The sequence below is a fragment of the Coturnix japonica genome, chromosome 9 (genome assembly GCF_054131305.1).
Source record: "Coturnix japonica strain WE chromosome 9, WE-NBRP24, whole genome shotgun sequence".
Taxonomy (NCBI): Eukaryota; Metazoa; Chordata; class Aves; order Galliformes; family Phasianidae; genus Coturnix; species Coturnix japonica.
The window spans coordinates 31,244,020-31,259,670 of NC_140671.1; the positions used below are offsets into that span (position 1 = coordinate 31,244,020).

The 15,651-nt window shown below is 44.7% G+C and overlaps 2 protein-coding genes across 25 annotated transcripts in view; both read left to right on the forward strand.

Annotated features, from left to right (window-relative positions):
• CAMTA1 (calmodulin binding transcription activator 1) overlaps positions 1-11,816 on the forward strand; it is a 185,466-nt gene extending 173,650 nt beyond the window's left edge. For 8 of the 24 annotated variants that reach the window (XM_085509210.1, XM_015882485.3, XM_015882486.3 and 5 more), the window contains 3 exons: positions 2,263-2,293; positions 4,759-4,940; positions 8,244-10,041. In XM_085509210.1, the coding sequence (XP_085365336.1) occupies positions 2,263-2,293; positions 4,759-4,940; positions 8,244-8,307 (277 nt within the window). In that variant the 3' untranslated portion in view covers positions 8,308-10,041. Of the gene's footprint in view, positions 1-2,262; positions 2,294-4,758; positions 4,941-8,243 lie in introns of all 24 variants that reach the window. The other 16 variants (XM_015882490.3, XM_015882492.3, XM_032448762.2 and 13 more) reach the window with 6 other exon arrangements.
• A 106-nt stretch (positions 11,817-11,922) lies between these two features.
• On the forward strand, positions 11,923-15,637 carry VAMP3 (vesicle associated membrane protein 3). Its single transcript, XM_015882620.3, has 5 exons — positions 11,923-12,004; positions 13,358-13,439; positions 14,093-14,251; positions 14,736-14,787; positions 15,138-15,637. Coding segments are annotated over exons 1-5 (315 nt in total). The 5' UTR covers positions 11,923-12,002; the 3' UTR covers positions 15,158-15,637.
• The last annotated feature ends 14 nt before the right edge of the window (positions 15,638-15,651 follow it).

A 15,651-nucleotide genomic window follows, 5' to 3' on the forward strand; every position in this document is an offset into this window, starting at 1 on the left:
CAATGTAACGGTATTGGTGTGTGTCAGCAGTGAGTGCAGTGTAAAGGAGAGCAGAATCAATTCTATTCAGATCTTTTATCGAATAGCAGAGCACAGCTGCTTTCAAGATGAACTGGCAGAAAGGAAATCTCTAACAGGAGTGCTGCTGAAAAGCAGTCATCACACTGAGCACTGAGCTGTGGTAGTGCCATGGTTGTGTTGGGCAGACTCAGGAGAAGGTTTGAACAAAGGAAGACACAAGATTCTTAAAGTTGGGCTTGAGGAAGTTTGAGAGAGGGAAAAAAAAGAAAGAAGCATTTGAAGGATAGCTGCAATGCATGAGTAATGCACAGACCTGTATGCTACACAGAGCATCTGTGGTACATGCTAAGGAGCAAAATGAGGTAACATCTGGAATACACCAGAAACAATTTCAGTGTGGTCGCTCTCATCAAATACAGCTTCTTTATAATGTAGATAAGTGGAATGTGCCAACAGAGCGGTAGACAAGTTAGTTCAGCCTGTCCACACAGACCTCAGCAGCTTGCAGTGCAGGTGGATGTGACGATGACTCCTCTACGCCAATGTGGGAACCTGAGTGCGCTTGCCCTCGTGCTTCCTTGTGCCTCTCACTACAGCACCTGCCATGTGCAGGGTGTCTGTTCTGATTTCCCGGTTAAAAGACACCATTTAGCATAGGCTGCAAACTGTAAATTGCCTGGACAGAAGTGAAATCAGATGCTTCTGACTCTACTCTCCATTCTCACCATACATGCATTTCATCCTCTAACAGCTGGTCAGACAGTTGGCAGAGAAGCACAAGCGGCTTCTCTTTTTCAGCAGGGTTTGTGGAAGGGACTGGAAGGTTTGGTTGTGTTCATTGTCAGGTTGGTCCCGCTGAAGTAGACAGAGATTTGGAACTTCCTTCTGCTTGAGGTCCAGGCAGTCTGTGGGGAAGCCACCTGTGTTGTCATCTGTGGAGCTTGCAGTGCACTTACACCGTTAGATCTCTAGCTGTCAGCTAACCTTGGCTCTTCAGCATTGCCCATAGTTCCAGTGACTTTTCTTGCCTTTGGTTCATTTTGTTCCTCTTTCTCAGCATTTCCTGTTCCCTTTGCAGTGCAAGACTTACTCATTTGCATCGCTGAAATTTGCAGACAAATCCTTCCCTTTTACCTACGCTCTGGTCTTTCTTTTGAGCAGCAAAAGCCTCGCTTTTCCTTCCAAAAGGAAAAGAGTCACCTTCGTGATTGTGTACTTTCTCCAAGCAATCACAAGCATTTGGTCTGAGCCCACCCTTGCTGCCCAATCACACAGTATTCCCGATGTTGGGAGACAATGGCAGGTGCTCTGTGCCTGCAGCTCTTTTCATGTAAGTTTTGGTTGAGTGTATTTTTAGAGAAGATGTTGGAGCTCTAATGGTTGAGAGCTAACAGATGCACAGGGACAAAAGTGGCCATTCACCATCAGCAGTCATTCTGATAATCAGACACATCTTTTCCATTTAACTTTGAAAAAAATAGTTGAACATCTATTGTTACATTGACAAAAATCAGGTGAAGGTGCATCAGCCATAACATGGTATCAACTTGACTCATCATTTGTAGAGAATGAGAAATAGAACTTTCCTGACCTCACGGCAGATCTTTGCCCATCCACGTTCTTTGCCCAGACCTGTCAGCTGACTTTACTTCAACCCAAACTTTGCTGTGACAGCTGCTGTGGGTTGGCCTGGCTCCTGTCCTGTGTCAGACAGACAAAGGTTTGCATTTTTAATTGTTTGGGAAAGACTGCACCTATTCAGTGGCCCCCAACTGACTCAGAGCTGTAAGGAAAATGGAGAGTTTTGATGTGGGTTTGGGTTAGCTGAACAGAATCCATGTGTGGTCGGCTTTCACCAGGGAGATAACATGCTATTTCATATTCATTCTCTGGATTGTATGAAATTTAACTCTTCTTGGAAGTATCTACATCATTACTACTGTGACTATGATCTGCAGTATCTTCTCTGGAGTAGTGTTTGGATTGCAAGAAAGGAGGGCAGATGCAGCTGGAAATACCATGGGGTTGACAGTACTGGGTTTATTTTATTGACATCCTGCCCTAAAACACAGGACTGCTCTTCCCTGGGAAAGAAAAGAAGTCCATTAGTTAGGAGGTGGGAAGGGTTCTTTCTCTCCAGGCAAGCAGAAGTGTTATCTCCTTGTCTCTGAACTCTTGGTAAGGTATGGTTATTGCCATGTGTGTGCTAATAGCTCTTTGGTATTGTTTTGCAATCTGAAGCCCTCTGGTGGACCATAGGCTGTACAAAAGGGTGAGTGTAGCTGCCTGCTAGCCAGTTCTTCTCTTCCATTTTAAATATTTTTGCTTTCTGCTTGCTTGCATGGGGCTGCAGCCAAGATACGCCAGTAAGTTTCACCTCCATTAATTATATAAACAGAATCCTGTATAAACTAACCCTACTGCAATGACTAACACTGCTGCTTTTATAACACAGGACAGAGCTCTGCAGTAGACGTTACCAATGCATGAGTGTGTGAACAAGGACATGTGTATTCATCATGGGCATGCTTAGGCGGTGGTGTTGATGGGATATTTTACAGTATCCAAAGTAACTCTTAGTAGATCTTGGAACGTGACTAGGTCTGCACATACACACCCTCACAGCGTAACGATGCCCTTTGTCATGAGGAATGTGATGGTGCAGCTTACAGTAGATGCAGCTTACAGTAGATGGGTATTTGATTCTGCCTGAGCTAAAGTGAGTAGAAAAGCTCTTCGCACTCCTTTTTACAACTAAGGTAGCTAAGCACCAATACCTGTCTCCCAGAAGTTGCTTGTGGTAAGTTACACACCTGGTTGGTTACTTTGCCAGGGCCAGCTCTCTGACAAATGCTATAACTCTTGTAGTAAATGCTGTGTGAGCTTCTGTTGGTTCTGTCATTCTCAGTGTGGACAGAGTCTGCTCTCTTCTGTGCTGGATCATGCTGGCAGTCTGCTTTGCTGCCCAGCAGCAGAAGGGTGAGCACACACTGAAGCTTTCCAGCCCTGCAGCTGCCTGATGTGCTTCGGCTCGCAGGCAGTTCCCAGTCAGAACTTGGGCTCCCAGTCAGAGAGCAGATGCTGCTGGAGTTACAAGATGTGCTGAAACTGATCTCTGTTGCAGTCAAGGCAGTGGTACAGGAGACAGTGAAGAGTGTGAAACCTTGGTGCAGGAATGTTGGAAGCTTGCTCATTCCATGAGAGGTTGTTGAGCAGTAATTAATTTTCTGTGAATACAAATCAAGGCTACTTCATGCATTTCAGCCTTTTGTTAGTGTGTGTCCATGGGAAGGAGAGCAGCTCAGCTGCCAGGTAGCACTGGGTGCTCCGCAGGGAGACTGAGCGCTCCAGCAGTGTTGGAAGTTTCAGTAGAAGCAGTCATAAAAAAGCAGTCCCGATAGCTCAGTGTTCTATTTTTGAGGCAGTGGTTTGTCATTCTGTACGTTATTATAGCCAGTGGTGCAGCCATTTGGATTTGCATCTGAAGCCCATCACCAAAGAAGCACAAATCAGGAAAACAACCTCAGTATTATGTCAGCAAAAGTTGTTCTGGGTGTAAAGGTGATGCTTTCCTTACGAAAGAGCATTTGGCTTTGCCTTCATATGATCTTTTTATTTGGCTTAAGTGTGCTTTCTTTCATTGCCTGGGAAAGGTTGACTATAAAATATCTCTCAGCTGCTGTTCTGCCAAAAAAGCTGTTAGGGCAAATAATTATTTGCTGCCTTGAGTTTGTATAGCAGTGTATGTCCATCTGCTGTCTCTGCACGCACACTCTGCAGCCTGTATTTGCAGATGGACGATCACAGTATTTGCGTCCGTGTTTCAGTTTGGGGTGAATTTTCTTGGTTAATTTTCCTGGATTGATCTGGGTTACATTGCACCAGGAACAGTGAAATGAGATGGGAGAGATTTGTTTTTGTCCAACTTAAGTGAGACTAAATTTAGTGTAGAAGTTAAAGAACTTTACAGATGAAAAGGGTCTGGTGATTATTGCCTTAAAGTCACAGCTTTCATCTCAGGGAACGCAGTGTCAGCTGGTCTGGTGAAGCCATCCTCTGTAGCTTCCCATGAAGGAGACCTTTGTTGGTAGGTGCAGGACACGAACACTGATGTGTGTCTGCCTGAGCTGCGCCCACTCCTCTGGGCTGGGATCAGCAGCAGGTCCCGAGGTCTCTTTGTGCTGACTGCTCTCTTTGTGCCTGCAGCAAAACTTCTGTCCTCTCTGGGACAGAACAAGCGCAGCTGTTACCAACTATGATGAGCAGAAAATATTCATTGGTCTTTTGTTTAGAAGTAGATTCTCCTTCCTTCTACCTCATCTCTTATTATTTGATTAAATGCTGCTCTCCATTTTGGGGAGCTTGCACGTAGTGCCTGAGCTCAGTTCCTCTGGTAAGTATAACTTAAATATAACTTTATTTTGTACCCGAGAAAACAACATTTACTGTATTTTGTTGTTCTCTGCATAACCTTCCCTTTCTTGGCATTTCAGTGACAAACCTTTTCCTGCTCCAATGCAACCAGGACTTCCAGTTTATTTTATTTCATTCTTTTAATACGTGTGATTGCATTTAAGTACCTGATATCTTCTTAATAATATCAAGAATGGTGGAACGTTATAAGGGATTGAAAAGTCCCATTTGCTCAAGTTTAGGAGAAAATCTATTGGGATGTGCAGCACTGCACCTGTGAGAGGCTTTGCCAAAGTAATTTCTTTTTTCATTTCCCTCTTGCAGGGGCTGAATATGTTTGGAGCTCAAATGTGTGTGCTAAATTGCAGACCGTGTACTCTGGGGTGTCATTCTTATTGGGCCTTTCTGTCTTTTTTGTCTTGCAACCCAAATGAGATATCTGGAAAAAGGCAAGAGCTCCCTTTTGTTAAATGTCCCACAGGCTATTTCAGCTTTCAGAGCAACAGGTAACTTGCCAGAAAAGGCTTCCCTGGCTCCTGCACCCTGTGCGTTACACTGATCTTCAGCATTGCCAGAACTTACTGCTGTAAAACTCACAGATTCATTAAACATTTCCCTGGCTGGGCATTATGGAGTCAGTCTGATGAAGCAGCTTTGTGTTACGCTTTACCCATGAAGCCATTGTTTGCTGTAATTCTTTGTGAGTAGGCCTAATTCATCTGCTGACACACTCCCATACAAGACTCGGCAGGGCACGTGGGAAGAGAAGCTGCTGCTCGCTTCTGGGGCTGTTGCTTTCCACATTGCTTCAGCACGTAATGATGCAACCTCCTTGTGGTGCCCAAGTAAGTCACACTGCTCAGGAGGCAGAGGCTTGGTCTGATGGAGCTGTGCGGGGTGGGACAAAGCTCTCCAGAGTTGAGCTCGGAGGTGAAATCATCTTCTTGTCCCCTCATGTGTCAGGGCCACAGCTGTGATTCGGACCCCTTAGCAGTCACCATCTCTATTGCACGTGCTTTTTTCTGTCCATCTGCTCTTCAGTGGTTGCTGAGGGAATGACTTTGTACTTCAGAGATGTTCACATCTAGAGGAAGTGTTATTTGAGGAGGTTTTTGCTGAACGCTTCATCAATGCAAAAACGAATGTGCAGTCCTTGTAACTGTGCATGGTTCCAGTGGCTGTTGAAGTGAGGTGGTATTTCTTGTTGAGAGCGTTGGAACAGATGCAGCCCGGTGCCCTTTCTGGTGTGCTCTGGCTTGCACTTGAACTCACCATCAGTCCTCGTGCAACTGGAGGTGCTTTCAGAATAAAGCAGTGCCTATGGACATCTGCTGAGATCTGTACGCCATCTGTCAGCACGTGGCCTGCTGCTATGATGTGCTCCCAGCTCTCCCACTTTCCTGTAATTAAAACAAACACGAGGCTTCACAATTGGTCTTACAAACAAGGCTGAAATGTCTTCTCTGAGAACATTCTTCTTTTCTGCAGTAGTCTGCACTATTTTGTACTATTCTGTAAAATCCATTAGTGTGCTTTCCCTTAGAGTACTTTATTAGTGATTGTAACTGCGAGTCCTCCACTTTGGCCTCCTTCTTTTATCTGAATTCTGAAAGTAGAGATACAGGAACCAAGGTAGTTTGCTTTCCAGCATGCAAGCAGTGCAATACTGCTCCCTTAAAAGCTGTCCTAGCAGCACTTCATCAGTGTATTTTTATTTTTAAGGGTCCTGCCTTGTCCAGAGTTTTTTCCCCAGTCAAGTCATTTTTAAACTGCATTTGTAGGAGGTTTATTATGCAGAGGATTAACAAGGAGGAGATGCCAACCCCCGGCCCATGCTGACACTTTACATTGCAGTAACAAAATCAGAGCAAACAGATATAGTAGCTTAATAAGTTGGGATGGTCATCATCTTGAAGTTTATAAATACGGTGGAATTCATAGTTTCTTTCAAGCCATTCTATACTGAGCAGCATCTCTCGGTGGTTGAACAGGTGACAAATGTTCAAGGGCTGTAACTGCACTGTAGGGAAGTTCAATACCAGTTTGTTCCTGGGTTTTTAAGCAACAATCATTGCACTTGCAGAATTTTTATAAGCCTGAAATTCTGTAAATCAATGTAAAACACGTTTAACCAAAGAAAATGTTGTATATTTCTCAATAGATCTGTGCTAGTGCAATTGTTGAGTGTAATGGTAACTTGTAATACAGTAACTAGTAATACAGTATAGCTATAATAACTCGCCTTGGCATGTATGTTCCAGTTAAAGAGATCCAGTAGGTCTGCACCAGTACAGATATTGCATGCTGTAGGTTGAAGTTTGCAGCAAAGCATGTCTTGCATTCTTCCTGCAAAAATGCTTTGTTAGCGTAGACCTTGCATGTTGAAGTGCTAAAGTGAGGTGTAGCATGTCTCAGTGAAAGAGCCACTAGCTTAAACAATGTGCATGTTCTCAGTAAGAGATCTACAATAACTGCTTAATTTTATATTGCAGTACTGAAGTGCAACAGAAAACACTTGGAAGTTGCACTGCTAATCATGCATTAGTAGGTGGTATCTTGAACACGTGTGTAGTTAATCTAAACTTTAAAAACAGACCACTGCCCAGAGGCACGTGTTCTTCTAGTACAGCAATTGCCTTGATGCAATTTGTGTTTCTAAGTGGTGCAGCAAAAGATTTCAAAGGAGAGGCTGCTTTTCTGTTACAAGAGAAGTAAATATACTGAAGATGGTCAAAATGTCATTTGTGAACATTTTCAGTTCACTGCACCAGCTTTCATGTGTTTCTTATAGTGAAGGGATGATGTGGACTTGTATATGTAACACCATAATACATCACAAGCCCCTGGAGGCAAGCAGGGCCTTGCTGTCTTCTGTGCGATGCTGAAGCCCTCACTCAGAGCTCTGATGTCTGCAGGGTCCTTTAGATACCGGCTTGTGCAGAGCCACAGTTTCCCTGTAGAAAACATCACTGTAAAACTGTAGGAGGAACTGAGGCTCAGCACAGCGCTACCCAGGTAGGCAGTCAGAGCACGTGGTGCTGTTTGCTGCCCTGCCCTTTCCTCTGCCAGGGAGTCAGAGCAGTTCTTGGCATCCAGGAGAGCTGTACTGAGGCTTCCTCTCTGCCAGACTTGGGTTTCAGGAGTGCCAGGGCCTCCTGAAGGTAGGTCTTCTGGCTCTGAAAATGGCACACACATCTGGACGGGCAGAGCCCTCTGTCTTTCCAGGCATTATATTCTCAAGCTGTTTGAGATAACCAGCAAAGGTCTGACCTTGCTTGTATCAGTCAGTGTGATTTGTTCATGGACTCCTGTTTCCCCAAGTTTCACAAGCTGAGTGTCTGTGAGTGCTGGAGCTGTCAGTAAGCTCAGAGTTAAAGCAGCCAGCTCCTCCTGACTGCTGCAGTTGTATATACAGGAAGATAAATAAAACAGTGATATGGAGGTCAGTTCACCCCCTGAGGAAGCTGATAGAAGAGCCAAAAGATAACATATGAGTAGAAGTCTGCTTAAAGAGGCTACAAACTGCCATTCCTGCTACTTAGCTCTCCGGATACCTCTTATGTCAGAACGAGGGCATGTTAGATCAGTAGCTGGAAATTATGCGTCCAAATGTGTTTTGGCTCAGGTTCCTGCTGTCCCACCCTTGCGCTTCCAACTGTTTATGGTGTCAGGAGGATACTGCCCTGCTGTCATTGCTCTGGGAGTTGTCTCTTTTGTACTGGAAGTCAGAGGGAGGAATCGCTTTGATTTTTCTGTATTGAAGGCGTTTTGGATTAGACGTGTTATATAGCTCCTCTTTGTTTTTTCAGAGTGAAAGAATTGAAAAAGGCCAAGGAACTTGAAGATAAGCAGCAGCATCCCGTAGCAATGTGACATTGCTTCTCAGACTGTTTTCATTTTCTGTTTTTAGCAGAGACATGCAACAACAACAAAAATACCCACTGCAGTTCTGGAAATACCACCTGCAGGATTTTAACAGTAATGTTTTGGTCATTGCATTTGCACTTTCATGGACAACATTTAATTTGTTCAGCAAGACATCTTGGAACTCAATCTTCTGTTGGATCATAGGAATAAATAAAAGACACCAGGAAGAATTTGTGAGTTGCTTCATTCTCCAAGAAGGAAGAAGCGATTAATTATCCTTTTCATATAGGGCTGTATTGAACAACATGTGGAACTGTACAAATATTATACCAAAAATATTGTTAAGAAAAGGTGGGAATGCACAAGCAACACAAGAATGCTGTTCCTGCACTTGTCGGTCATCTCCAAGAAACTGAAGCTTTGAGAGTCTCAGTGGAGGGGCTTAGATCAGTACGTCTTTATTGGGTCCATGCATCCTCATTTCCTTCGCACATCTGTCCTTTGTGTTTTATTTAAATCTCTACAGCACACTTAATGCAACTTTTTAAATCTGCAGGTTTTTAATACATCCCGTGGGAGCTTTCAGAAGGGGTTGGCATGTGAGATAAACGGGTAACGTGCAAGAAGCAGAGAGAGCAACTTAAGCGAGTTTTAAAAAGTTTCTTTTTGGTATTTTTACTCTAGAACCTGCAAAAACGTATCGATTGCCATGTACTTCCTCTCATATTCAGCACTTTATTTTCTAGCCTTACTTTCATGTACTGTTATTTTAATTAAGTTCTTAAAATAATTTGCAAGACATGTAGCTTTTTGTCCTAAGTAACTGTCAAACCTCTTGTCGTTTTGCAGAGTCTCGTACATTTGTTGCCTGGACATTTTATACCACCTAAAGAGCAGAGTGGTGCTGCATTCTGGCCAGTAAATTTCTTTTTTTTTGGCTCTTTCATCAAATCTGGGCAGTTTCTGTATATATAGAAGGTAGAAATGGAAAATGAGAAAAAAAAAATATTTGAAAGGGAATATATTGATTAATTACTAAATATTTTATTCATAAAGGGTCAATAACTTGGCAAGATAAAATTATTATTTGTATAGTTTTGTCTGAATGAACGGGAAGAGTGTGGATGTATTGTTTGTACATATTGTATATATTAAAACAAAGAGATATGTGCATGAACTCAAGAAAAAGAAATGAACAAAAGCAAAGCATTAGTGGCTATGGTCTGTAAAATGAAACAAAAACTTTATTTCACTATAAGAAACTTTATTTTAAATGTTCTTTAGAAGAACATTTTTGCTAAAGCATGACTAAATGGCAAAAAAGAGCTGCTGTATTTAGACTTAGGAAAAAAAAAAGGCAGAGCAACATTACTTTAAAAAAAAAAAAAGAAAAAAAAAAAAGAAAGAAAAAAAAAAAAAAGGATATGTTTACATTTGATTTTGGCTACCAGGAGTTCCCTTCGGTTCAATTTCCGTTATTTATTCCTTCCTTCTTTTTGCCCCCCCGTCTTTTTTTTTTTCCTTTTTATTATTATTATTATTATATTTTTTTTGCCAATGGTGCCAAGTAATGTGAATGCTGATATTGCTTAAGAAAATTACGTTACTTTTGCAAAGCAGATAATCATAAAAGTACAAAAACGTATCTAGCTTAACACCATACACTCACTCCAATAAAGAACACTTAGAATGAGTATAAAATGAAGAAAAAACAAAAAAAAAAAAAACAAAAAAAAGAAATAGTACGAAAGTAGAAAATATCTTTCACATTTTCATATCTCCTGCTGGAAGTCAGAAAATGTCATAAAAATTGCACAAAAAATTAAAAAAAAAATAAATAAAATGAAAAAAAAAAAAGATGCAAACTGATCTCGTAGGGGTGTCATGGTATATTGCTATTTCCACATAGTGAGGAGCCAAAGAAATCAGTGTTGTTGTTTTGTTAAATTGAAGTACTAATTTAAAACAAATTCTCAACGATGGGAAGCAGGTTCTGATCTCAGCTGCGCAGGAATGTAAGGAAAGCAGCTCTGAAGCCGCCGTTGCTGCGGGTTTTGTGCTTCTGTCTGAGGTCAGGAGCTGCTCCCGTGTCTGTTTTGCTAGCGGCAGTTGCAGATCTCTGAACGGACTGATGTCACTTTGGGATTGTTCCTATTGGAAGAATCGTTCTGGCTCGATCCCGGCCACCAACTGCAATGTTTAAATGGAGGCTTCACGTGAAGCCATAAAAACACTCTCACATAAGAAGCTTTTAAACTGGTGTCTTTAAAAGAAGAGTAAAAACAAAGATTGTGGCAAAAAAACAAACACAAAAACAAACCTGGGGTCAGTGCTCTTGGTGCCTTTTCTATAATTGTACCTGTTTTTAATTACTTCTTTTCACTGCCAGCATTGAATTACAGTAGACGTGTGCTATAGCTCATTACCAGAATTATTGTACATTTCTGAATTGCTGCTTTATGACCTGATTCAATTAAAAAAAAAAAAAAAAAGATTAAAAAAAAAAGTAAGAAATGCTGGTTCTCATGCTGTGGCTTTGGGCAGCTCATAGCCTCTAATTGCCGTATGGAATCGGGACTTTACCTGTTCAATTGTCCTCACACGCAAAAATAGAAGTGCAGAAGAATCTCCTTTGGAATGAATAGGAAATGCTCTGTATTAATACTGGAGGAACCCTGATATCCTGAGATTGGAATGTTGCTCCACGAATCGATCTCTTTTCCTAACGAGAGTAGTGACCTCAGTGCAAATGTTGAACTCCCTGTATTCAGAAAAACAGTTCAGTAACATACAGAGCTATTTCACATTACTCTTCCAGATCCATGGGCCTGGTGGTGTATCTACTAACCCAGATCCTGCTTCAGCAAAACGTTTAAGCGTGGGCTTGGTGTTCGACACGCCAGCAGTTCTGTGTGGTCAGAGCTGCTCGCCTGCTTGAAGCCAAGCGCAGCTTCCAAGTGCTTTGTTGTGTCGGGTCACAACCCTTCAGTGCATCGCGGGGGGTCACAGACTCCCGCTGAAGTGAAGTGATTCGCTCACCCTTCTCTCCATTGTGGAACTTGTGTTTTCACAGCAGACAAACTAAGTGCAGCTTCCCAGGAAAGTTCAGGTTCCCAAGTGCCAGGAGCCAAAACCTCCTGAACCCTCGTGTCTGGTCACGGAATCGCTCCTTTGTGAATCGCGTCTGACAGCAGAAATACTGTGTGATCGAAATGCAGAATATAACATGAACCCCCTCTCTGGTTGCACGCTTATGGCAGTTCCACACAATAGCTGGTGCCCAATGGGGGGTCCCCAAGACTTGCATGTCAAACTAGTATAGATGTCTTCTCTTTTGTAAGTTTTATTTTTGTAACCGTGCATGTAAAGCATCACTGAATCAATGGATCTGTTGAAGAACTCAGCTGCTGGAACCATGCAAAATGTTTTGAATTGCCCTTAAAATATGGAAAATGTTTTCTGAATGCTTTATATTCTTTCTGCTGTAAATTAAAAACAAAGAAAATTTCCCCATACGAAGCGTCTGACTGTTTTTACACGGGACATAAGGGACGTAGCACCGCCATGGGCCCATCCCGCGGCCTGCTCCTCCCGCAGCCCCGCCCTCCCTCCGTCACATCCGGGCTCCGCGGGGCAGCTGCCGCTTCCTGTCGGTCCTTCCGAGCGCTCCGGGTGCGCAGCGGCTCCGTGTCGGCGGCGCGATGTGAGTACGGAGCTGCGGGCGGGGAGCGGCCCCGATGGGCGGCGGGGCGGCCCGGCCGCGGCCGGACGAGCGGAGCAGGAGCAGCGGGCGGCTCGTTACGGCTCGGGCCGCTGATGTCGGCCGGGAACCGCCCGTGGGTGGAGGCTTCCCGGGGCGGCCGCGCTTCCAGCCGGGAGAGGCCGAGCGGGCTCCGCTTGGGCCGCGCACCCCGAGCTGGAGGCGGCCACGGCCCTTGGCTGCCGCTGGAGGCGGCGGGGGGGCGTTATCCTGCCCGGCTCCCCGGGACAATGTCGGCGGCCTCGGCAACTTCACTGAAGGCTTTTCTGGAAGCGCTGCCGACGTGGGCAAAGGAATGAGGGGCGGCTTTGGAGGCCAATTTCTTGTGTGCGTTCTGTGTGGAGCCTCAGAAAGCGCTTCCTAAATATTGGCAGCAGTAAAACAGCACAGAGGTGTGAGCACAGGAGTGGTTATTACATCAAATCTGAACTACTACTATTGAGCCCTGTCTTGTTATCACGGGGCACTGGGTGTGGGTCGCTGTGTGTGTCTACTTCCTTAAAATGTAGGTTTGAATTTAGTGCCCAAATCTCGTGCTACAATAAACAATGCTCAGGTTGAACCCTCTGGGTGTCAGGTTGCACTGAACAGCACGAACTTCTGCTGCAGAAAAGAGGAAAACACGGAAAAGCTACTGGAGCTGTGGAGCTGTACAACAGAAAGTCACTAAAGCTGTGGACAGAACATGAGAAATGCGTACAGACTCCTGCACTGATTGCAGTAATGCACAGTGTTGTACTGGGTAACAAGAATGGGACTGCCTGGGGTTAGGAGCTCAGGGCTGACTGCAGGTTAACTGTTCTTTATGCCAAATGCATTTTCCTTGTGCTTTCTCTTGCTCAATATCAACCGTTTCAAAAGAACAGAGACAGACAACTGCTCTGTGCAAGAACACAGAACAACCATGAAAGTTCCTGTACTTTGGTTATTGGCGTAGAGTTTGTTACTGAAAAACTGAACGCTACTGAGCTTGTGCCTGAGAACCTGAGCCCCTTCTGAGCACTACAGGAGTTGCCATATGCCTTAATAGAGACTATCGGATTAGCTAATTGTGACTTTCAGTACATCAGTCCATTCACTGGCAAGAGATTGAGGATGCACTTTGACTTAGACCTATAGCCAGCTGCTAAAACATCACTTTCCCAAAAGGAAATTAAACTTCTCTAAGATTATTCCAGGATTCAAAGTTTCCTGCTTTCAGGAAGGTCAGATAAGTTGTGTGTTGTAAGCACGTCAACTTGAAAGCAAAATCTCTAAGAGAAACTAAGAGGATCCCAATGGCTTTCTTTACTGCAGGTCAGCCAACGTCCCCGGAAACACAAATGTGCCTGCTGGCAGCAACCGTCGGCTTCAGCAAACTCAGCATCAAGTAGATGAGGTAAAAATCTGGTTAGATAAGTGTCATTCATTCCCTTAAAAAATCGGGTATCTAGTATAGATATACCAGCTAAAGTCGCTGTTGTTTGATATGAAGGTGAAACCTTTTACAATTCATCTTTCTTTGTTGTATCTATCACCTTAACTCTTGGAAAGGTTCAGAAAAATAATAATCCATTAATTCATTCCAGCTGCAATAAATGGAGAAAAGTTACCAGTGCCCAAATACTGGCTGGGAACTCAGAGCTTGCTGCTTTGGGAAGACAACAAGCTTTGCTTTGACACAGAACAAGCTTGCTTCTCTTCATTAGCAAAGAAGTTTTACCTCTAAATAAGACATGTCCTGATTCCTGAGGAGGCCAAGAGCCAGTCTAGCTGCCAACGCTGTTTTTTGACGTATGGTTGACTGCTGTGCTTGAATGCCTCAAGTCATTTTGGTGCCAGTCAGGAATTACATCCCAGGTTCAGGGGAATATAAACACAGTGACTGTACTGAGACTGAGAAATAGACACTAGGGCCTTCCAGCTGCAGGTAATGTTCAGGCTTATGTTTGGATACCCTAAAATGCAAGTTCCTGCTCCTTAGATGAGAACATTTGTTCCCTGCAAATGGATTTGATACTGATGAATAAAGCTGATAACTTACCGATGTAGGTTGTTGACATCATGAGGGTGAATGTGGACAAGGTGCTGGAAAGAGATCAGAAGCTGTCGGAGCTGGATGACCGTGCTGATGCGCTGCAAGCGGGAGCTTCCCAGTTTGAGACCAGTGCAGCCAAGCTGAAGAGAAAGTATTGGTGGAAGAACTGTAAGGTAACCGTGGCAGATATACACTTAGAGTATTCACTATCACAGTGAACAGTATTACAGTCAGCATCTCAAAAGGCAGCGGGAAAAGGGACTTCAGGCAGCGTTTATTTCTATAGCATCTAGTTTCAAAGCACTGCAGTGGTGAGGTGAAGTAATCTAATAGATTACCAGCAATGCTGCTTGATACAAGGCCTTGTGTGAGCAGCAATGGCCAGAGGGAAATGCTGCAATAATCTGAGGCTTTGGGGTACACGAGGAATAGGCCAAAAATATATATATTAATGTGTAAGCAAGCGGAATGAGCTCACTCAGTATCCTTGTAGCTGTCAGCAGAGGTTGGAATCCTCATTGGTGAGCAACAAAGACAACAGAAAGGTCTACCACACTGAGTGAAAGTGCTTTGCAAGGGCTGCTGTCCTGCACTCTGACGGCTATTGAACGCTGCTGTGCAATTTACATTATGTGACGAGTGGCTTTTTCTTCACAGATGTGGGCAATATTGATAGCTGTTGTTGTCATCATCATCATCATCATCATTGGTAAGTTGCAGCAGAATGGGGATTTCTTGGAGTGGATGGGGTTAATTCACCAGCTGCTGAAACTGGGGGGCAGCTGGGACACTTAGTATCGACTTACAGACAACTCTGCATTCAAACAGTAGTGTCTGCTTTCACTGCTGCTGGCTGCACTGAGTGATAAAGCCCAGCTGCAAAGCCACGTTAACTGAGTGTCAGACAGCTGTGAAGGGGAGAGCCTGCACACAGCGCTGCTCCCAGCTGTGCACTGACAGCTACACAGTGACCGCATCCCTCTGCCTGCAGCGTTGGGAGCCGGGAGGTGCGGGGCTGTTACAGGGAACCACTGAGACCTTGTGCTTTATTTGTTGTAGTCCTGACGGTGCCCAAATGAGTCCCGAGGAGCGGCTCACACCGAAGGTGCCTTTATCCTCCCTGCTCCATCCCCGCTGTCCTCAGCCCATCTGCTGCTGTTCAAAGCGAAACTCCTGATGATTGAATCGTTCTCGTTACCTGGTTGCCTTAAGACACTCCTGTCAGTTACTAACAGCCACCACGGCGCCTCGCTGCGGAGGATGCGATCGTGGGATCCCGGGGGCCGCTCGTCCTCGTTCCTCCTCCCCGTCCCGCCGCTCCGTTGTGCCATGGCGGGGTGCGCCCCCGCCTCCAACTCGGTGCCTCCAACTCGGTGCCTCCCTCCCAGGCCGTCCCTCTCGGAGCCGCCCGTTCCGGTTCCCGGTTCAGTCCGTGTCTCGGGGCGGGGCCGATCGTCACGTGGCGCCGTGGTTGGCGCGCGCACGGGGTCCGCGTGCGGCGGCGCGTGAGGGGCGGGGCCGCGGGTGCGCGCGCTCCAATAAAATGGCTCCGCAGCTGTTCCCGCCTCCCGGC